The sequence below is a fragment of the Apus apus genome, chromosome 1, assembly GCF_020740795.1.
Source record: "Apus apus isolate bApuApu2 chromosome 1, bApuApu2.pri.cur, whole genome shotgun sequence".
NCBI classification, from domain to species: Eukaryota; Metazoa; Chordata; class Aves; order Apodiformes; family Apodidae; genus Apus; species Apus apus.
Genome location: NC_067282.1, coordinates 169,197,421 through 169,213,135, shown reverse-complemented (window position 1 = coordinate 169,213,135; position 15,715 = coordinate 169,197,421). Strand labels below are relative to the sequence as shown.

At 45.6% G+C, this 15,715-nt stretch overlaps 2 protein-coding genes across 2 annotated transcripts; one reads left to right on the top strand and one right to left on the bottom strand.

The window, feature by feature from the left end:
• Nucleotides 1–1,402: 1,402 nt before the first annotated feature.
• LRRC10 (leucine rich repeat containing 10) lies at nucleotides 1,403–2,239 on the bottom strand. The gene has a single exon (XM_051639244.1). The coding sequence runs from the start codon at nucleotides 2,237–2,239 to the stop codon at nucleotides 1,403–1,405; it is 837 nt and encodes a 278-aa protein (XP_051495204.1).
• Nucleotides 2,240–6,943: 4,704 nt separating this feature from the next.
• LOC127387891 (cathepsin E-like) lies at nucleotides 6,944–14,713 on the top strand. The gene is made up of 9 exons (XM_051626765.1): nucleotides 6,944–7,006; nucleotides 7,188–7,365; nucleotides 9,824–9,941; nucleotides 10,368–10,486; nucleotides 10,897–11,096; nucleotides 11,771–11,893; nucleotides 12,582–12,726; nucleotides 14,229–14,327; nucleotides 14,420–14,713. The coding sequence occupies exons 1-9, from the start codon at nucleotides 6,951–6,953 to the stop codon at nucleotides 14,597–14,599; spliced, it is 1,218 nt and encodes a 405-aa protein (XP_051482725.1). The 5' UTR covers nucleotides 6,944–6,950; the 3' UTR covers nucleotides 14,600–14,713.
• Nucleotides 14,714–15,715: the final 1,002 nt, after the last annotated feature.

The following is a 15,715-nucleotide window of genomic DNA, read 5'->3' as shown; positions in this document are numbered from 1 at the left end:
CCAACAAAGTTAGATAAAAGAGTTCAGAAAGGGAGAATTCAGTGAATGCCAAAGCTGGCTGGTTTAACTCAGCAAGATGCTAGTACACTTTATTTAATTTAATGACTACATGGGTGCCAGCCAGATCCAAATTCAAACTTCATTTAACAAGACAGCAAGTGCTAGCAGAGTCTATATTTCCAGATAAATTTTCAAGCATGTAAATGACATAAAGCAGTCACGAACTGGCATCAAATCAAACCTCTTCTGGGAAGCCAACTGCCGCTCCTGCAGGCTGGGCTGCTGAGACACGGTGGTGCCACTGACAAGCGAGGCAGGGGGGGAAGTGGCAGTTCTGCACCAAGGGCTCCTCACCTTTTTTCAAAAAAAGCTGTATTTTGCCAAACTCAATGATCCGTGCAATGGAATCAAAAGCTAAAAATGTCATTTTGAGCCCAATTTCTGTGTTGTACAATTAAAGCAAAGCATACTTAAACTAGTTCAGCACATTTCCAAGGGAATCTGAACCAGTCTGAGTTGCAAGCTGGGGAAACACCCTGCTGAAGTCGTGATTGAAGTTTGCCTCTGCTTCAAATTCAGTGCAAGCCTGTAGCAGCAGGCTCTCAGCCCTGGGTTTTATTCATGCAGCTTTACCTTTGCAGTTCTTGTGGATTTTCCATTTTATTTTCTTCTTTGCTGCTGCATGAAAACTCAGTGTGGATGGTTACCCTTTCAGGCAGCATAGCTGGTTAGATAAAAGGTAGCAGCAAAGTTGCTAGCTTTCCTCACCATCATTTCAAATGATGCTTGGTAATAACAAAACAGTGTTGTCACCGTTTTTCTGGGAAGAAGGCAGCAGTGTGAGAGGAGAGCTTGCTGGTATGTATGTGCTGTTTCCTTGAGAGTGCAGCCAAGGCTCTGCTACAGCTTCCCACACAGCAGGCAGGGAAGCCTTTAAGCTGTTGCTGCTGGGTTTCAAATAAGTCATCAGAGAAGAACATTGTGGGTAACTTTAAAGCTGTGACTCCCAGCAGTGACCATCACCTGAAACAGTGGCTTCCAACTGAGCTCAGACACCTCAGCAAGGTGGAAGGGAGGACAACCCCATGGGTGAAGAGCAGCGAGTCCCTACGTGTGCCATACAATTCACCCATGGAAAACATCTAAACTGCGTCTTCATCTCTACTGCAAACTCTGAAGATGTTCCTACATGGGAGGAAGGGGAAAGGGAGGAAGTCTTTCCCCTAGAGAATGCTCTCAAAAAGGGGTGTCTACAAGAGAGTTCTGCTGTCACCTGGCTCTAAACTTCTGAAGACTTGCCAGGCAGCATGGTACTCCTGGACACCAGCGAGCGAGGAAGAGGTAGAGGTGGGGCAGCATCTGTGGGTGCTCTGTGCCTTTGGCCTGCACGGGCAGGTGAGCCTCAGCAGGGCTCGGTCTCTGGCTCGGGCTTGGCAGCAGCAGGTAGTGATGGTTTCTCATCGAGAGAGATTTCTATCACTGCCCCAGACCTCTTGCGGGGCTCAGGGGTCTCCTCTGACCACCTCCCTACCCTGCGCACCCCTTTGGCCACTTTGGGTGCGTTCCCGCAAGGATTGTGATCGTAGATCACCAGCTTCAGGCCGGGCAGGTGAGCCAGGCTGGGGAAGAACCGGATGGAATTGCGATCCACATCGATCACCTCCAGAAAAGGCATGTCCAGGAGGACGGGGGGGAACTCGGACAGCAGGTTGCCCGACAGCCAGATGGTGCGCAGCTCGTGCAGGCGGCGCAGCTGGGGGGGCAGCGTGCGCAGGGCGTTGGAGCCGGCGTGCAGGGTCTTGAGCAGGCTGAGCTCACACACCACTTCAGGCAGGAACTGCAGGCAGTTGGACTCGATCCAGAGGGTCTTGAGGTTCTGCAGGAGCCGAAGTTCGAGGGGCAGGCTGCAGAGCTTGTTGTTGCCCAGGTAGAGGATGCACAGCTGCTTCAGCGTGCACACAACCAAGGGCAGAGCTTTGAAGTTGTTGAAGTCCAGCGCCAGGATCTGCAGGTTTTGCAGTTGTTCCAGCTCGGGAGGCAGGTGGTTCAGGTTGTTGTCGCTCAGGTACAGCTTAACCAGTTCCCTAAAAGAGCAAATGTGCAGAGGCAGCCGCCTCAGCTGCCTGCCACTCAGATCCACCATTTTATCCACTGGCATCTCTTCTAGGTCTTCAAGGAGGTACTTTTGGCATCCATTGGAGGGCACAAAAGCAACTATGGCTTTCAGACTGTTGCCCATCCCAGGACTTCCTTTGTTTGGGGACCACCAGAACCGCAAGGAACAGGGGACCTGCCTTGGTCTTCTCCTGCTGTGCACTGACCTGCCAGTAACTTTGTCTTCCCAATATAAGGCTCTGTTTACGTGGCACCAGCCATTAATCTCCAGGGCTCTGAAATGTTTCTGATAACTGAATGAGTGTTTGGTGACGGGGATTACAGACAGGACAACTCAGAGCACAGGTCTCTCTCTCTCTCGCCCGCACTCCCACTTGCTTGCTCCCTCCCCCCTGAAAACATTCCTTCTTGCCTCTTCCTGCACACCACAAGTAATCTGCCATTTTGCCCCAAACTGTCACCCTGATGCTGCAGCCCCTCACCTCTGGCTCTGGCCGTGCTGCCTATGCAGCTGGTGCTGGCTGGGGGGATTGGCTCAGGAAAGTAAACACCACAGAGGACCAAATTTTTAAACTAAGACTTCTAGCTTTCATGAAAAACTTCAGCGGAAATGTTGGGTGTAATCGAATTGTTGTTTAAAATACGTGTCAAGACTTGACTGACTTTCCAGACAAGTGGCACTGTTAGGGGTTTACTTTGCAAGGTGCCAAATACATAAGTTCAGAGTGTTACTTGCCACCCGGTACTTATCTTAAAGCTTTAACACAAATACTTGGCAAACTGCTATCTTGAGCTGTTCCACAATTTATGTTACTAATTCAATGGTGTTTACTGTAGCCTCTGGCACTCTTGACTGTGTAGGGCCTTTTTCATTACATTATGTTTTGCTTCTTGTCTGAATCCCAGTTTTAATACCCTCACTATCGCAACCTGCCACGGCTCTTTGCTGGCCACCTTCTGACCATGCTACTGCAGTTCCCAGATCCGGACTAAAGCCTGGCAAGAAACTGCCATGGATTAAATTCCATCAAGATGCTCACTTGTTGTAAGTGAGGTAAATATGATGCTGAAAGATATGACTACTTAGATGTGACAGTGTAAACTGTTTGCCTCCTCCTTTCAGCAAGACCCATTGTCAGGAGCTCCTCTGATAAAAGGAGGAACCTTCCCACATGTAGGCACCTCTGCATACTTTGACCTCTTGAGCAGCTGCTGCTTTAAGCTTTCTTGGGGATTGTCTTGCTTGCTTCTTGGTTATGGCTTTAGCATATTCTTTGGGTGTGAAAACTGGCAGAGTGTTTTAAGGTGAAATATCCTTTCCAGCAGCTGGCTCCCTACTTTGATATTTACAGCTATTGCTGTGATTTTCTTTGCCTACCATAATTTAGGGAGGACACTTTCTTCAAACAATGTGCAGTCAGTTTCTGGGCATTACATGCTATACAGTCAAAATACATGATTGCTAGGAGCAACATATTCTTGGAAAAAAGAATATTGAAATATTGAATATTGAAAAAAGAAGATTGAGAAAAAAGCAGTGTAAAACAGTTAAGGTGGCCTCGAGATCTCCAGTCAAATCTGGTAATACAGAGTTCTGCCCTCACTTTCAAATGCAAAGCAGCTCTTAACTATCAATTTGATAGAGGCTATAAGTTGTTTACTGATCTTTTCCCTGCGAGGTGAGTGTCCCTGTCATGCAGCAGTAGTGGTATGAAGGATGTATGGAGGGTTTCCTGAGGGAGAACAGCAACAGAGAGGGCATCTGTGAACCGGTATTGCAGCAGGATGGAGAACAATGAGCCCTGCAACCTGCATGTCATAAAATAGGTTTTGGACTGAGAAGCTGGGCAGAGTATCAAGCCTGGAGAATGTTGCAGATGTCTGTGGCTGCACTGTGCAAGTGTGGTACTGAAAACACTCTCTCTGATGACAGGAGGTGGGACGTGCTGTGCACAGCATGCCAGTAGTAAGAGCTGGTTTGCACCAAATGAGCATCTCAGACTAGCCGTTTCTTTGCTGGCCACTTCTTTACTGCTTTATTATGTGCCCCGTCAGAGGACTGCTGTGGAAACATGTTATCTGTGCAATTCACAGGGCATCTTTTCCAAGCAGTTACCTTGGAATGTGATCTGACTTCTAAGAAAGTATTCCCATGGCCCTCAGTAGGTTTATGTATTTGTTGCCATTTCTGAGAAGCTGTAGCATCATAAAGGCAAGGTTGCCCACCCCATTAGGGCACAAATGCATTTGGCATAAATAGTAATAAATTGACATCCGTGGCAAAGATAAGTCCCTTAGACAAATCCCTTCAGATGTCCTGCAACAACATAAAAGCCTAGGTAATAGTATATTAATAATATAATTTATGTACATTTTTCTTAACAACCTGTATGGAGAGAAATAACTTTGCAACATACCCTGTGTCTATAGATACATATACATATACGTTTTTTCTACTTAAATTAGTTCTACTCAATGAAACCTTTAAGCTGCAGACAGCTATTTCTTAGGGATCCTCTGCGTTGTAGTTTAATGATTATTCCAGCTTATCAAAAAAAGTCACAATGACCTTTTGTTGCTGCATTTTGTACCTCTGTTGGCTCAATGAATGTCTGCTTGGAACACACTATGAGATCAGAGTATTTGGGAATAAATGACCTTTGTGTGGTGGGGTAATAAAGGGCTACATTTGCAATAAAATGAACGATCTTGAGCCTTCTGAGAATCAGCACCTCAGCAGAGGCTCTAAGGCAAAGGCAATCCCCTCAGTAGATCGAGGGGGGTGTTTTGGAAGCCACTTCACGTCTTCAAAGTTACCCTGGTGCCCTCCAACATGAGCATTCATGATTTCCCAGAAGCATTTGTGGCATTTGAGGAAAAGTTCAAGTGATAAAAGTGCTCAGCACAGACATTGTCCTGCTCTTGTCAAAACGACACTGCTGTACCAGCGGGCATGACATCTGCTCTGCTGCATGTCAAGTGGCACGTGGAGGGTCCTTGAGAAATGTCTTTGCATTCTCAAAGTTCACAAGTGACCACATCTGTTGCTCACTGTTCTCCTTTCCAGTGTCCAGCTCCTAGAGCTCAGTGGCTGGGATGGCTGTGAGATGGACAATGTGGTTGTTTGCTGAGAACACATGTAAAACCTCTGAGTCCAGAAGAAACAGGGAATACTCGTCAGAGCTGGGCAATTTAAAAAAAATCAAAATAAAATAGAAATAAATATAAAAGCTGTGTGCTATTATTCCTGCATTTTTAATGTATTTTGTTTTAAAAATGAAATACTAGAATAGAAATACTGGTGCTTTTTCAGACCCAAACTTCTGCACACAGCTGTGTGAGGACACCAGACTCAGCCTTTGCTGAGAGCAGGTTGTGTAGCCCTCAAGAGTTTGGAGGTAAATTTGGGGAATCCAACAGTGTATTTCAGAATCCAGGGGACTAATGAAAAGAGCTCTAAAATCATTGATTTTAAGCCTGTCATGTCCCTCCTCAATCAACCTGATGCTGCAAGGAAGGAGGCTTAAAAGAATAATTTTTAAGGATGTCTTTAGCATATGCTCTTAATGATATGCATTACATTTAATTGTAGTCTGCGACAGGTGTTTAGACCCCTTCTTCAGTCACAAATGCTGCACGTGTGGTTTTTTATGTTATTTTTCCTTAAGTGGAGCATTACTGCTTGAGCAGATGATGTGTCCTGCCTCCTCCATGTTCTTGACATTCATTCTTTGCTACACACTGTCACACATCTGCTCTCTTTTGCAGGGGTTACTTAGTCCCAGTTCACCTTCACGTGGTGAGCACTCTTTATTTTAAATGAGAGGTTTTGCAGAGGAATAATCATTACTGCTCTTTTCCCAGTGAGCACAGTCTTTTCAACAAAAATGGCAGATTATTCAAATTTAGCCTTAATATATGCTAGGCTGCAGTATGTAATTGCTCACCCTGCTTTCTCATGCAGAGGAAAGATTCAAAAAGTCTCATAAGTAGATTGCAGACTCAGTGCTGAGTTTCCTCCCAGGCAGCTAATGGGTTTGGGGCTACTCTCTGTCAGATCAAAGTCTTTTTTTGACACCATTATTTTTCTGCCAGTTTGACTTGAACCCAAGTGTCAGGCAGGGCTGGGAACTGCTCATCTCAGGAAACTTGCAGGAAAATAAACCCAAGTCTGTGCTTCCACGTCTTGCTGAAATGTCTACATGACCAGTGACTATTTGTTACTGTATGATGCAGCCTGTCACATTTTTTACTTTTAAGAGCCATTTTTTTGGGGGTATCATTTACATTTAGACTGGAGCTCTCCTGTAAATAGGGAATTAAACTTCAGTTTTTAGAGGACGAGTTGTCACAACTCTCTCACGTCTGTCTGCTCAGCCCTGCTGAAATGTCTCCATGTAAAAGGGGAATGGTTATATATTCTATCTTCTTTCTCTGCTTTGGACACTTCTGGGCCACTTGTCACTAAAATGAGCTTGAAAAGCAGCTTATCCAGAGGAAACCAGGCAAGTCCTTGGAGAGCCTCTTCTTTCCCATGCTGTTGGGAGCCAAGCTCACCCCATTTATTGTATTTATGTAAAAGGCATTAAGGATTGTTAGTAAAATGTCTGTTTTGTCTAGACTGTGCTCTGGTTATCTGTGCCTTAGTAGCTTCACCGAACACCCATATTTGCACAATCCAGTGGTTACTCTGAGAGCAAATTAATTGGATTTCTGCCAAAGCCCTGACCTCCTGTGATTGATTGACCTGGTGAATGGCCCTCTGCTGACAACGGGGTATAAAAAAGGGACTTCTGAGTAAATGAGTGTCATTAGACTCCGAACTGCTTGGAGCCATGAGGGTGATACTCTTGGCTGTGGTTTACATCCCATTGGCCATGGCCATGGAACGGTAAGAATACGTGCCCAGTATTGTTGGCATGTGTCTCAGCTTGCTGCCTGGGTCACCCATGCTTGCTTACCTGAGGTCTCAAAGATCAAACAAGTTTTTACAAAAAGATTATATGAGAAGTCTCAAGAGACTTCAGTCCAGAGATCCAGTTAATTTTTGTGTGTTCATTTTTTTCGTGTAGAATCCCTCTCATTCGATTCAAATCTATCAAGAAAAAGCTGAAAGAAAAGGGAGAATTAGAGGAATTCTGGAGGAATCACCACCCAGACGTTTTTGCCCGGAGGTACCTGCATTGCTTCCCTGCAGATACTGCTTTATCTGTAGGAACTGCCTCAGAAAGGCTGTATGATTACATGAATGTAAGTACAGTTTTGGTGGTGCAATCACAAGGGCTTGTTGTTTTCTTGAAGGCAGAATTTTTTCCCCAGCACATTTGAAATCTAGTCTCTCAATGAAATTATGGGGCTTGAGATGGCTTGTTGCTCTATGCTATAAATACTAGATCATAAAAAATTAGTTTAGCTGTCTGCAAAATAAAACCTGTATGCGTCCTGGTTTGGGCCAGGATAAATCCAGTTTTAACTGTGACAGTATGGATCTAGGTTAACCTGGGTGGCACCCAGGTAGAAAGCTGAGCAGTGGCAGTCCTGGGACAGGTCTTGCTTTTGTATAGGTGTGTATAGGACTTGGTTGGGCTCCAAGCAAATATGGAAGGTCTGCCTCTACCAATCTTGGTTCAGGACTGAGCTTTTAGTAGCAGAGTCTTATTACAACATTAAGCTATATTCTATGTATCAGGAACAGTTTTATGGGGGTTTCAGTGTGGTGTGTTCATGGGAAGGGATTGGGTTGGGTTTTTTTGGACCAACATGATTTAGAGCTGCCTCACTTTACAGATTAATCAATGAAGTTTTGTTTAATAAGGGAAGGAATAAAATCCTGCTGTACAGCTGGATATTCTCTTAGAGAGCATGCTTGCTTGCCTTTTCATGATCACCTCCTTCAGACTACAAACTCTGGGGCCAGAAACTATATTCAGTGTAGTAATTAACAAGTATGCACTTGAAGATACATATTCAAATATTTGTATTGCTACAAAAGGCTTGGCACTGGATATTGCTTATCTATCTGAGCTTGAATTCCAGAAATGCCTTTTCCTAAAAATAGGTCTCTTAATGCTGAAGTGCTCTTCCAGGGCCAGATAGGAGCACTTAGACACTTGCATTCGGGATGTGGATAAGCTCTTCACTCCAGCATTCACGTGTTCACAGATTATATCTGGCTTCAACTTGTATCCAAGGATGGTCAGTGGTTTCTTTATCCACTGGATGAACTTTGTTCAGTACCTCAGACACAGTCTCTGCAACAGAATTACATTTTTAACTTGGTAATAGCTGTTAATTGCTAAGGAAAAACTCCCAGCCACCAGTAACAGCAGTTGTGCCGTGGGTCAGAGCTCTCTGATCCTGGCAGAGGTGGGTCATGCTCTCTTTGCATCACTGGTGTGAAACCACCCATTACAGCAAATGGAGTTAAATCCCCCTGGTGGCTGGTCACAAATGGTGTTCAGAGCTCAGTGTTGGGGCCAGTTTTGTTGAATATCTTTATCAATAATCTGGATGAGGGGATCAAGTGCACCTTCAGTACGTTTGCAGATGACACTGATTGGGTAGGAGTGTTGATCTGCCTGAGGGTATGAAGGCTCTGTGGAGGCACCTGGACAGGCAGGAGGCCAATTGTGTGAGGTTCAACAAGGTCAAGGGCCAGGTCCTGCACTTGGGTCACAACAACCCCAGGCAATGCTACAGGCCTGGAGAAGAGTGGCTGGAAAGCTGCCTGGCAGAAAAAGACCTGGGGGTGCTGGATGACAGGTGGATGGACATGAGCCATCAGTGTGCCCAGGTGGCCAAGAAGGCCAATGGCATCCTGGCCTGTATCAGAAATAGGGTGATCAGCAGGATGAGGGAAGTAATCGTTTCCCTGTACTTGGCACTGGTGAGGCTGCACCTCGAATACTGTGCTCAGTTTTGGGCCCCTCACTACAAGAAAGACACTGAGGTGTCCAAAGGGCAACGAAGCTGGTGAAGGGTCTGGAGAACACGTCTTATGAGGAGTGTCTGAGGAAACTGGGGCTGTTTAACCTTGAGAAAAGGAGGCTGAAGGGACACCTCATTGCTCTCTACAACTACCTAAAAGGAGATCATAGCGAGGTGAGGGTTGGTCTTTTCTCCCTAGTAACAAACAACAGGATAAGAGAAAACAGCCTCAAGTTGTACCAGGGGAGGTTTAGATTGGATATTAGGAAAAATTTATTCACCAAAAGGGTTGTCAGGCACTAGAACAGGCTGCCCAGGGAGATGGTTGAATCAGGGACATGGTTTAGTGGTGGACTTGTTAGTGCTAGGTTAACTGTTGGAAGTGATGATCTTAAAGGTCTTCTCCAACCTCCACAATTCTATGATTTCTTACTGACATCAGCAGGGAGTTGCCTGAAAGCTTGTGTGGTTGTGTGAGAGCTTCATCGTGGGGCTCACCTTGCCACCACTGAAGTGGATACAAAAGGGCTCATTGACTTCATGGGGAATGTGACTAACCATTTGCTTAAAAAGCTTTAAAAATGCTGCACCTGGAGTGAAATCTGCTGCCTGCAGCCACTCATAGAGCCAGACACACTCCCCTGTGGTGTGCATGTATGTTTAGATGCAACTGCACCAAATGCCCTGAGAAAGCCTTGTGTGGTGCTCCCAAGTCTCCTTTTTCCTCAGGAATAGCTCCCTGGGAGGCAGGCCAGGGCTGACCAGGTCGTTCCTCCCCCAGGCACAGTACTACGGCGTTGTGAGCGTGGGCACGCCGCCACAGAGCTTCACCGTCATCTTTGACACTGGCTCCTCCAATTTTTGGGTCCCTTCTGCTTATTGCATCAGCGAAGCATGCCGTAAGAAACAGCACCCTCCCTTAATGCTCCACCTGCCTCGGGTGCCTTGGCCATTTCTCCTTTGCCTGCAGCGGGGATATGGGGGGGAGGATTTGAAGCACCCTTGAGGGCGGGCAATGGCTGCAGCTGCCAAAGGTGCCTCTGCACCACAGGGTGCCTGATGTAAATGGCATGAAAATAAACCCAAGATAGCTACAAAGAGCAGTGGAAATGCCCATTTTTCTATAAATTTGCCACTGTAACCCAAAATAACATTTGGGGTTTGGAAAAACAGGGGTGCCTGTGGGTTAATGGCCATCTGTTGTTGCCTTCCTCATAAGACAAGCCAAAATCTGCTTTGCCTGCATCTCTGCTGGCTCTGCACTGGGGAGCAGGCGCGGTGCCAGGGCCTCCCCTCGGTCCACAGGTGTCATTTGTTTTGTGTAGGTATGCACCAGAAATTTAAGTCCTTTATGTCGGATTCATATGAGCACGGAGGGAAAGCTTTCTCCTTGCAATACGGCACGGGACAGCTTCTGGGCATTGCTGGCAAAGACACACTGCAGGTGAGCCCCGACCCAACATGGGACCAGGTCAACTGTTTTCAGGGCAGTTCAGATACTGACCTTGCCCTGGAAGACTTTGCCTGGTTCAGGCAAGGACAGGGCAAGGTCCCACCAAGCTGGCTGCTGAGAAGTGTGACTGCTGCCTGGTCTTTGGGCTACCCAGACAAACCCCTAAGATTTGCATTTCTGCTTCTTTCCTTGGGTTCTGTCCTGGGCTGATGAAGAAACATCCACAGAAATAAAGTATTAAAAGTGATCAGTGCAGCCTACCCACCAAATGGGCACCTTCTCTGTTGATGGGAGTCACACAAGGGTATTCAGGCTTTGTAATGGCAATTAATCCATTTATATGGACCTGAAATGTGGCCAATTTCTTGTTACTTATGGTGTCTTTCATTTGTACCAAACAGATAAGTAACATCTCCATCAAGGGACAGGACTTTGGCGAGTCAGTATTTGAGCCTGGAATAACCTTTGCCCTTGCCCATTTTGATGGTGTGCTGGGTTTGGGATACCCCTCCTTAGCAGTGGGCAATGCTCTGCCTGTTTTTGACAGCATCATGAACCAGCAGCTGGTTGAAGAGCCAATCTTCTCTTTCTATCTGAAAAGGTCAGTCTTTAAAATTATACTGCCAAAAAAGACACAGACCTATTGTAATGGTTGAGACAACTATGCATCTGTATAAATCTTCAGTTCTAGAAAGTAATTCTCCCTCCCAACCCCCCCCCTTTTTTTTTTTTTTTTTTTTTTTTTTTTCCCCTCTGAAAAATATGGAGTGAAAAGGAAAAATACACTGGAGAGAACCATGAAATTTTGGACAGAGCGTTACTCTTGTTGGAGCTGTGCATAAACAAAAGAAAAGCTCCCAGCTCAGGCTCATCATATCTGAGTTGTCTGATGTTTCCCTCTGGCCAGTGGAGACGAAGAGAAATGCTGCGCTGCCACCAAGTAGCCCCTTTCTCTGAAAAGAACTGTTACCTCATCTAGAGCTAGCTGTAACTCCACCAATTTATCTAGTGTTTATTCTGAGGCGAGAACAGCAACTGGCTCCACCTGCTCCTGATGCCTATCTTAGCCCTTGGCAGCCTACACTGACTCTTCTCAGAGGTTGTCTGGAGGCTCTGAGTTAGGACATACACCGTTATAACCCAGAAATCATCCCTCCAGCCTTCTATATCTAAACTTAGAAAGGGCTGTGGTTTATCTTTTGCTTTTCAAGTGCAAGCTCAATGGCACATGCTGGCACATTCCCATGTCTGTGTTAACCTGTCTTCTGCTTTCAGAGGAGATGACACTGAGAATGGTGGTGAGTTGATTCTGGGAGGGATAGACCATTCTCGCTACAAAGGTTCAATCCACTGGGTCCCAGTCACTGAGAAAAACTACTGGCAAATACACCTGAACAAGTATGTATGTATGTATGTATGTATGTATGTATGTATGAAATAATTGGTGGAATTCATCTCCTCAGATAAACCCCACAGACAAACACCTGGCGATACAGATGGAGGAGGCTGCCCCTCCAGTGTTTTACCCTTGTGTCTTTCAAAGAGAAGGTTTGCCAGGATGAGACCCTCGGGTTTATTAGCTCCCTACATCTGCTGTGACACGGGTAGCAGGTTTCTGGGAGAGCATGTTAATATGTTTTAACATGATACACCAATGGTCATGTTGATTCTTGATGGACTATTCAGTTAAGAGGTTAAGACACCCAGAAACTGAATCTGGCTCCAGGTCCTGCTTTCATCTTTCCTTTTAACCTTTGTCAAAGTTGTCATTGTCCCTTCTTTCTCCTGCTGCAGAAATCAATGAGGACACATACTTCTGGGTGAGAACAAATTCATCAGCAGGCAAAAAATTATTAGGGTGGTAGGAGTTCTGAGAGAGAGGAGTGGGTCCACAAATGAGAAGTCTTCCTCATGCTGCTTCCTTTTATTACTTTCTTGTCCTTTACAGACATTCTTTTAAGATTGGGAGAGCTTGGCAGCTAGCTTTAACTCCAGACAGTACTCTGGTACTTTAACTAGCAATAATATGCTTCTTCAGTCAGAACATGTATCCATTTGCTTAGAGATGCTTTGTTTTCAATTGCAGCATAAAGATCCAGGGCCGGGTGGCATTTTGCTCCCATGGCTGCGAAGCCATCGTTGACTCAGGCACTTCTCTTATCACTGGCCCCTCTTCACAAATCAGGCGGTTACAGGAGCATGTTGGAGCAAGCCCATCACATACTGGAGAGGTAAGAACTATACAGCCAGAAAACAGCCAAAGAGGAAGAGAAACTGCAATTCAGTGCAAAGAGCTTATAGAGTGGGAAAATAACTGAAATAATTTCAGAGTCTGTCTCAGCTAAAGTGTTGTTTCCAGGACAGCACTGAACTCAAAGCCATGCTGGTTTAGACCTGTCTGCAGTGCTGTCCCAGCCCTCCTCCCAAATCACAGAATCACAGATTCGTTCTGGTTGTGAAGGACCTATAAGATTATCAAGTCCAACCATAACCTAACTCTACCAAACCCAGTGCTTAAACCATGTTCCTAAGCACCACATTTACATGTCGCTTAAACACCTCCAGGGCAGCCTGTTCCAGTGTTTAATTACCCTTTCAGTGAAATGTCTACCTCCTCTCCCATAGTCATCAGTACTGTGTGTAAGGAAATGATGGGGACATCAGTGTGAGGAACTGATCCATACTCTACATCCAAGATAATTTTATTCTGGTGTCACGGTTTGACGAGGACATTTGGAAAATCAGAGAAACACTTCATTTCAAAGTCCCTGGCTATAGGTGTCATCTCTCCTCAGCAAGAATTAATATGTTCTGGACATACTAACTATGTAAATTAATTATGTCTTGCTTCTCGTATCCTACAAACCATTATATTGGCTTTTTTACCCCTACCCTCTGTATCCCATGGTTTGTTTTGTTCTAGTGGTATGACACTTGGTAAGTATACACAAGATTTAGTTTTCATAAAACAGAGTTAACAACAACAACAACAACAAAAGTAGATTCTTCCCTATAGGAAGATTCTAAAACAATGACTTTAAATAGGAAAGTTTACAGCAAAGGTCCCTCGGGGGCCTGGAGCATTCTGCAATGCTATTTAACAAGCCAATTGTTTCATGAAGTAACTAGAAAAGCCAGGAAATGATCTGGTGTGTTACTGTAAGTGAATGTATTATTTATGGAAATGAATGGCCATGCCAGAGTTTAGCCCTTCTTCTGCTCTTTAAATCCCACTCCAGAGTATGAAGTGCCTTTTTCCTCACCAGCTTTCTTTGTCCCCTAAAACAATGATGTTACAGGAGAGAGCAGGATGAGCTGCAGCTGCAGGGCTCTCCCTGCGTCTCCCTCCACTCAGTCCCAGCCAGAGCACCAAGGGCTTTTGCTGAGCAAACCTGGCTAACATGGGTTCACTCAGGCTCACACACAATGTTCTGCTTCTGAGTTGTACTGGAGGGAGGTGAGAGTGCTCCTTCACCTTGTCACTTTTGGGGCTTGGAAGGATTTCCATCAGCCCTGGGTCCCCAGGGGCTTGGGTGCGGCAGTCTGGGCTGTTGGGCTGGTTTGACCCAGGGCAGCAGCTGGAAAGCCGGAGGGCAGTGTTGGGCCGTAAGTCGGCCTGCTGGGGTTTTGCTGTGGTAAATTCAGTATTACCTGCTGCAAAAGTATTGAATTCACAGTGCAGTACTGAAAAAAAGGCAAACCCATCCCATCTAAATTGGTGCATTGCATACAGTTTCTCGTAGACTGCAGAAGACTGTCCAGCTTGCCTCACATCACCTTCACAATCGGACACCATGAATACAAGCTGACAGCAGAGCAGTACATTGTGAAGGTGTGTATCCCCAGCCTCCCTGCTCCCCTGTCCCTACCCCCCGAGCCAGGGATGGAGCTGGTGGCCACAAGGACACGTGCCTTCCTTTCCAGGAGTCTATTGAAGACCAGACTTTCTGCATAAGTGGCTTTCAGTCTCTGGACATCACCACCGACTCCGGCCCGCTCTGGATTTTAGGAGATGTCTTTATGTCTGCATTTTACTGTGTTTTTGACCGTGGGAATGACAGAGTGGGATTTGCAAAAGCTGTTCATAGGAAGGATTACTACTGAGTTGTAACAGCATTTATACTGCCTTGACCCAAAATATAATTATCTTCAGCATACCTGTGAAGAAGGGCTTTAGCTGAAACTCTGGACCTAAATAAAGTCATGTTTGGGCTTTGGGGTGATCCTTGTCCTGAATTATCTAGTTTGGTTCAATCTCTGCACGTTTACTACCGAGAAACAATTTTTCCTGAGTAACTGATGGAAACTACAGCTCCCAGGAGGAAGCAAATACAGCTCAGCACTCAGATTTTCAGAAGAGCAGGAAGGGTGGAAAAGCTTACCAGTGCCAGGCTGACAAGATAGCAATTTTGAGTGGAGGAAACTTATACCAGTCTGGTCCTGTCTAGGTATGCTTTTTTTTTCTCATGTGCTGGTTTCCACCTCATTTTCTGTTGCTTTCCTTTTCCTCACTATTTTCCATGGTTGGGGTTTTGTCCAATCTCATTTCCTTTGTGCCTTTCATGTTGTCTTTTTATAGGCTTGCTACACCAAATTTATACAGAGAGGAATTTGACTGATGCCTGTGTGGCTACTGATTTCTACTACTTGTTCCTTGCACACAATTGCCCGCTCCTGATGCCATCTCTCAAACCTTTTTTTTCCCTTGGGTTCATTCATGCTTGCCACTTTCTTCCCCTTTTGGGTCTCGGTGTTTACCGTCTGTGTCTCAGGTCAGATGCTGCTTTTAGCACCTGACACCTCTGCCCCTTGGCAGCGCAGGCAGCTGGGAGCAGCACCTATTTGCATTACAAAAACACAGCATCCCTGCACCTCAGATGAGTTACAAGACCAGTGCAGCAGCACTAGACATCTACTGCCCCTTGTTCTGCTGCCCTTCTTGTCAGCAGCAGCAGAGCTTCAGAGCTCGCAGAGGTGTCAAACAACCACAGGTAGCTGTGCTGATTTGGCAGCAATCACCTAAATTATACCTATTGGAGTATTTGTTTGGGTTGCTAAAGCTGATTCTGCCCCTTGCACATGAATAAAAACTTAACCAAGTAACATCTGCTTTGGACTTAGCACTCAGCACTCACTGTTGCAGTTTCATTTTGTTTTCTCACAGCAGCTTCTCTGTGGTGAGACCAGAGAGGAAGGGGAGGAGAGCGTGCAACAGCAATT

Coding starts and splice junctions, on each gene's coding strand:
- LRRC10 (XM_051639244.1), bottom strand. CDS start 2,239: ATGGGCAACAGTCTGAAAGCCATAGTTGCTTTTGTGCCCTCCAATGGA.
- LOC127387891 (XM_051626765.1), top strand. CDS start 6,951: ATGAGGGTGATACTCTTGGCTGTGGTTTACATCCCATTGGCCATGGCC. Junction 7,366..9,823: donor GGCTGTATGATTACATGAAT/GTAAGTACAGTT, acceptor TTCCTCCCCCAG/GCACAGTACTACGGCGTTGT. Junction 12,727..14,228: donor GCCCATCACATACTGGAGAG/GTAAGAACTATA, acceptor CATTGCATACAG/TTTCTCGTAGACTGCAGAAG.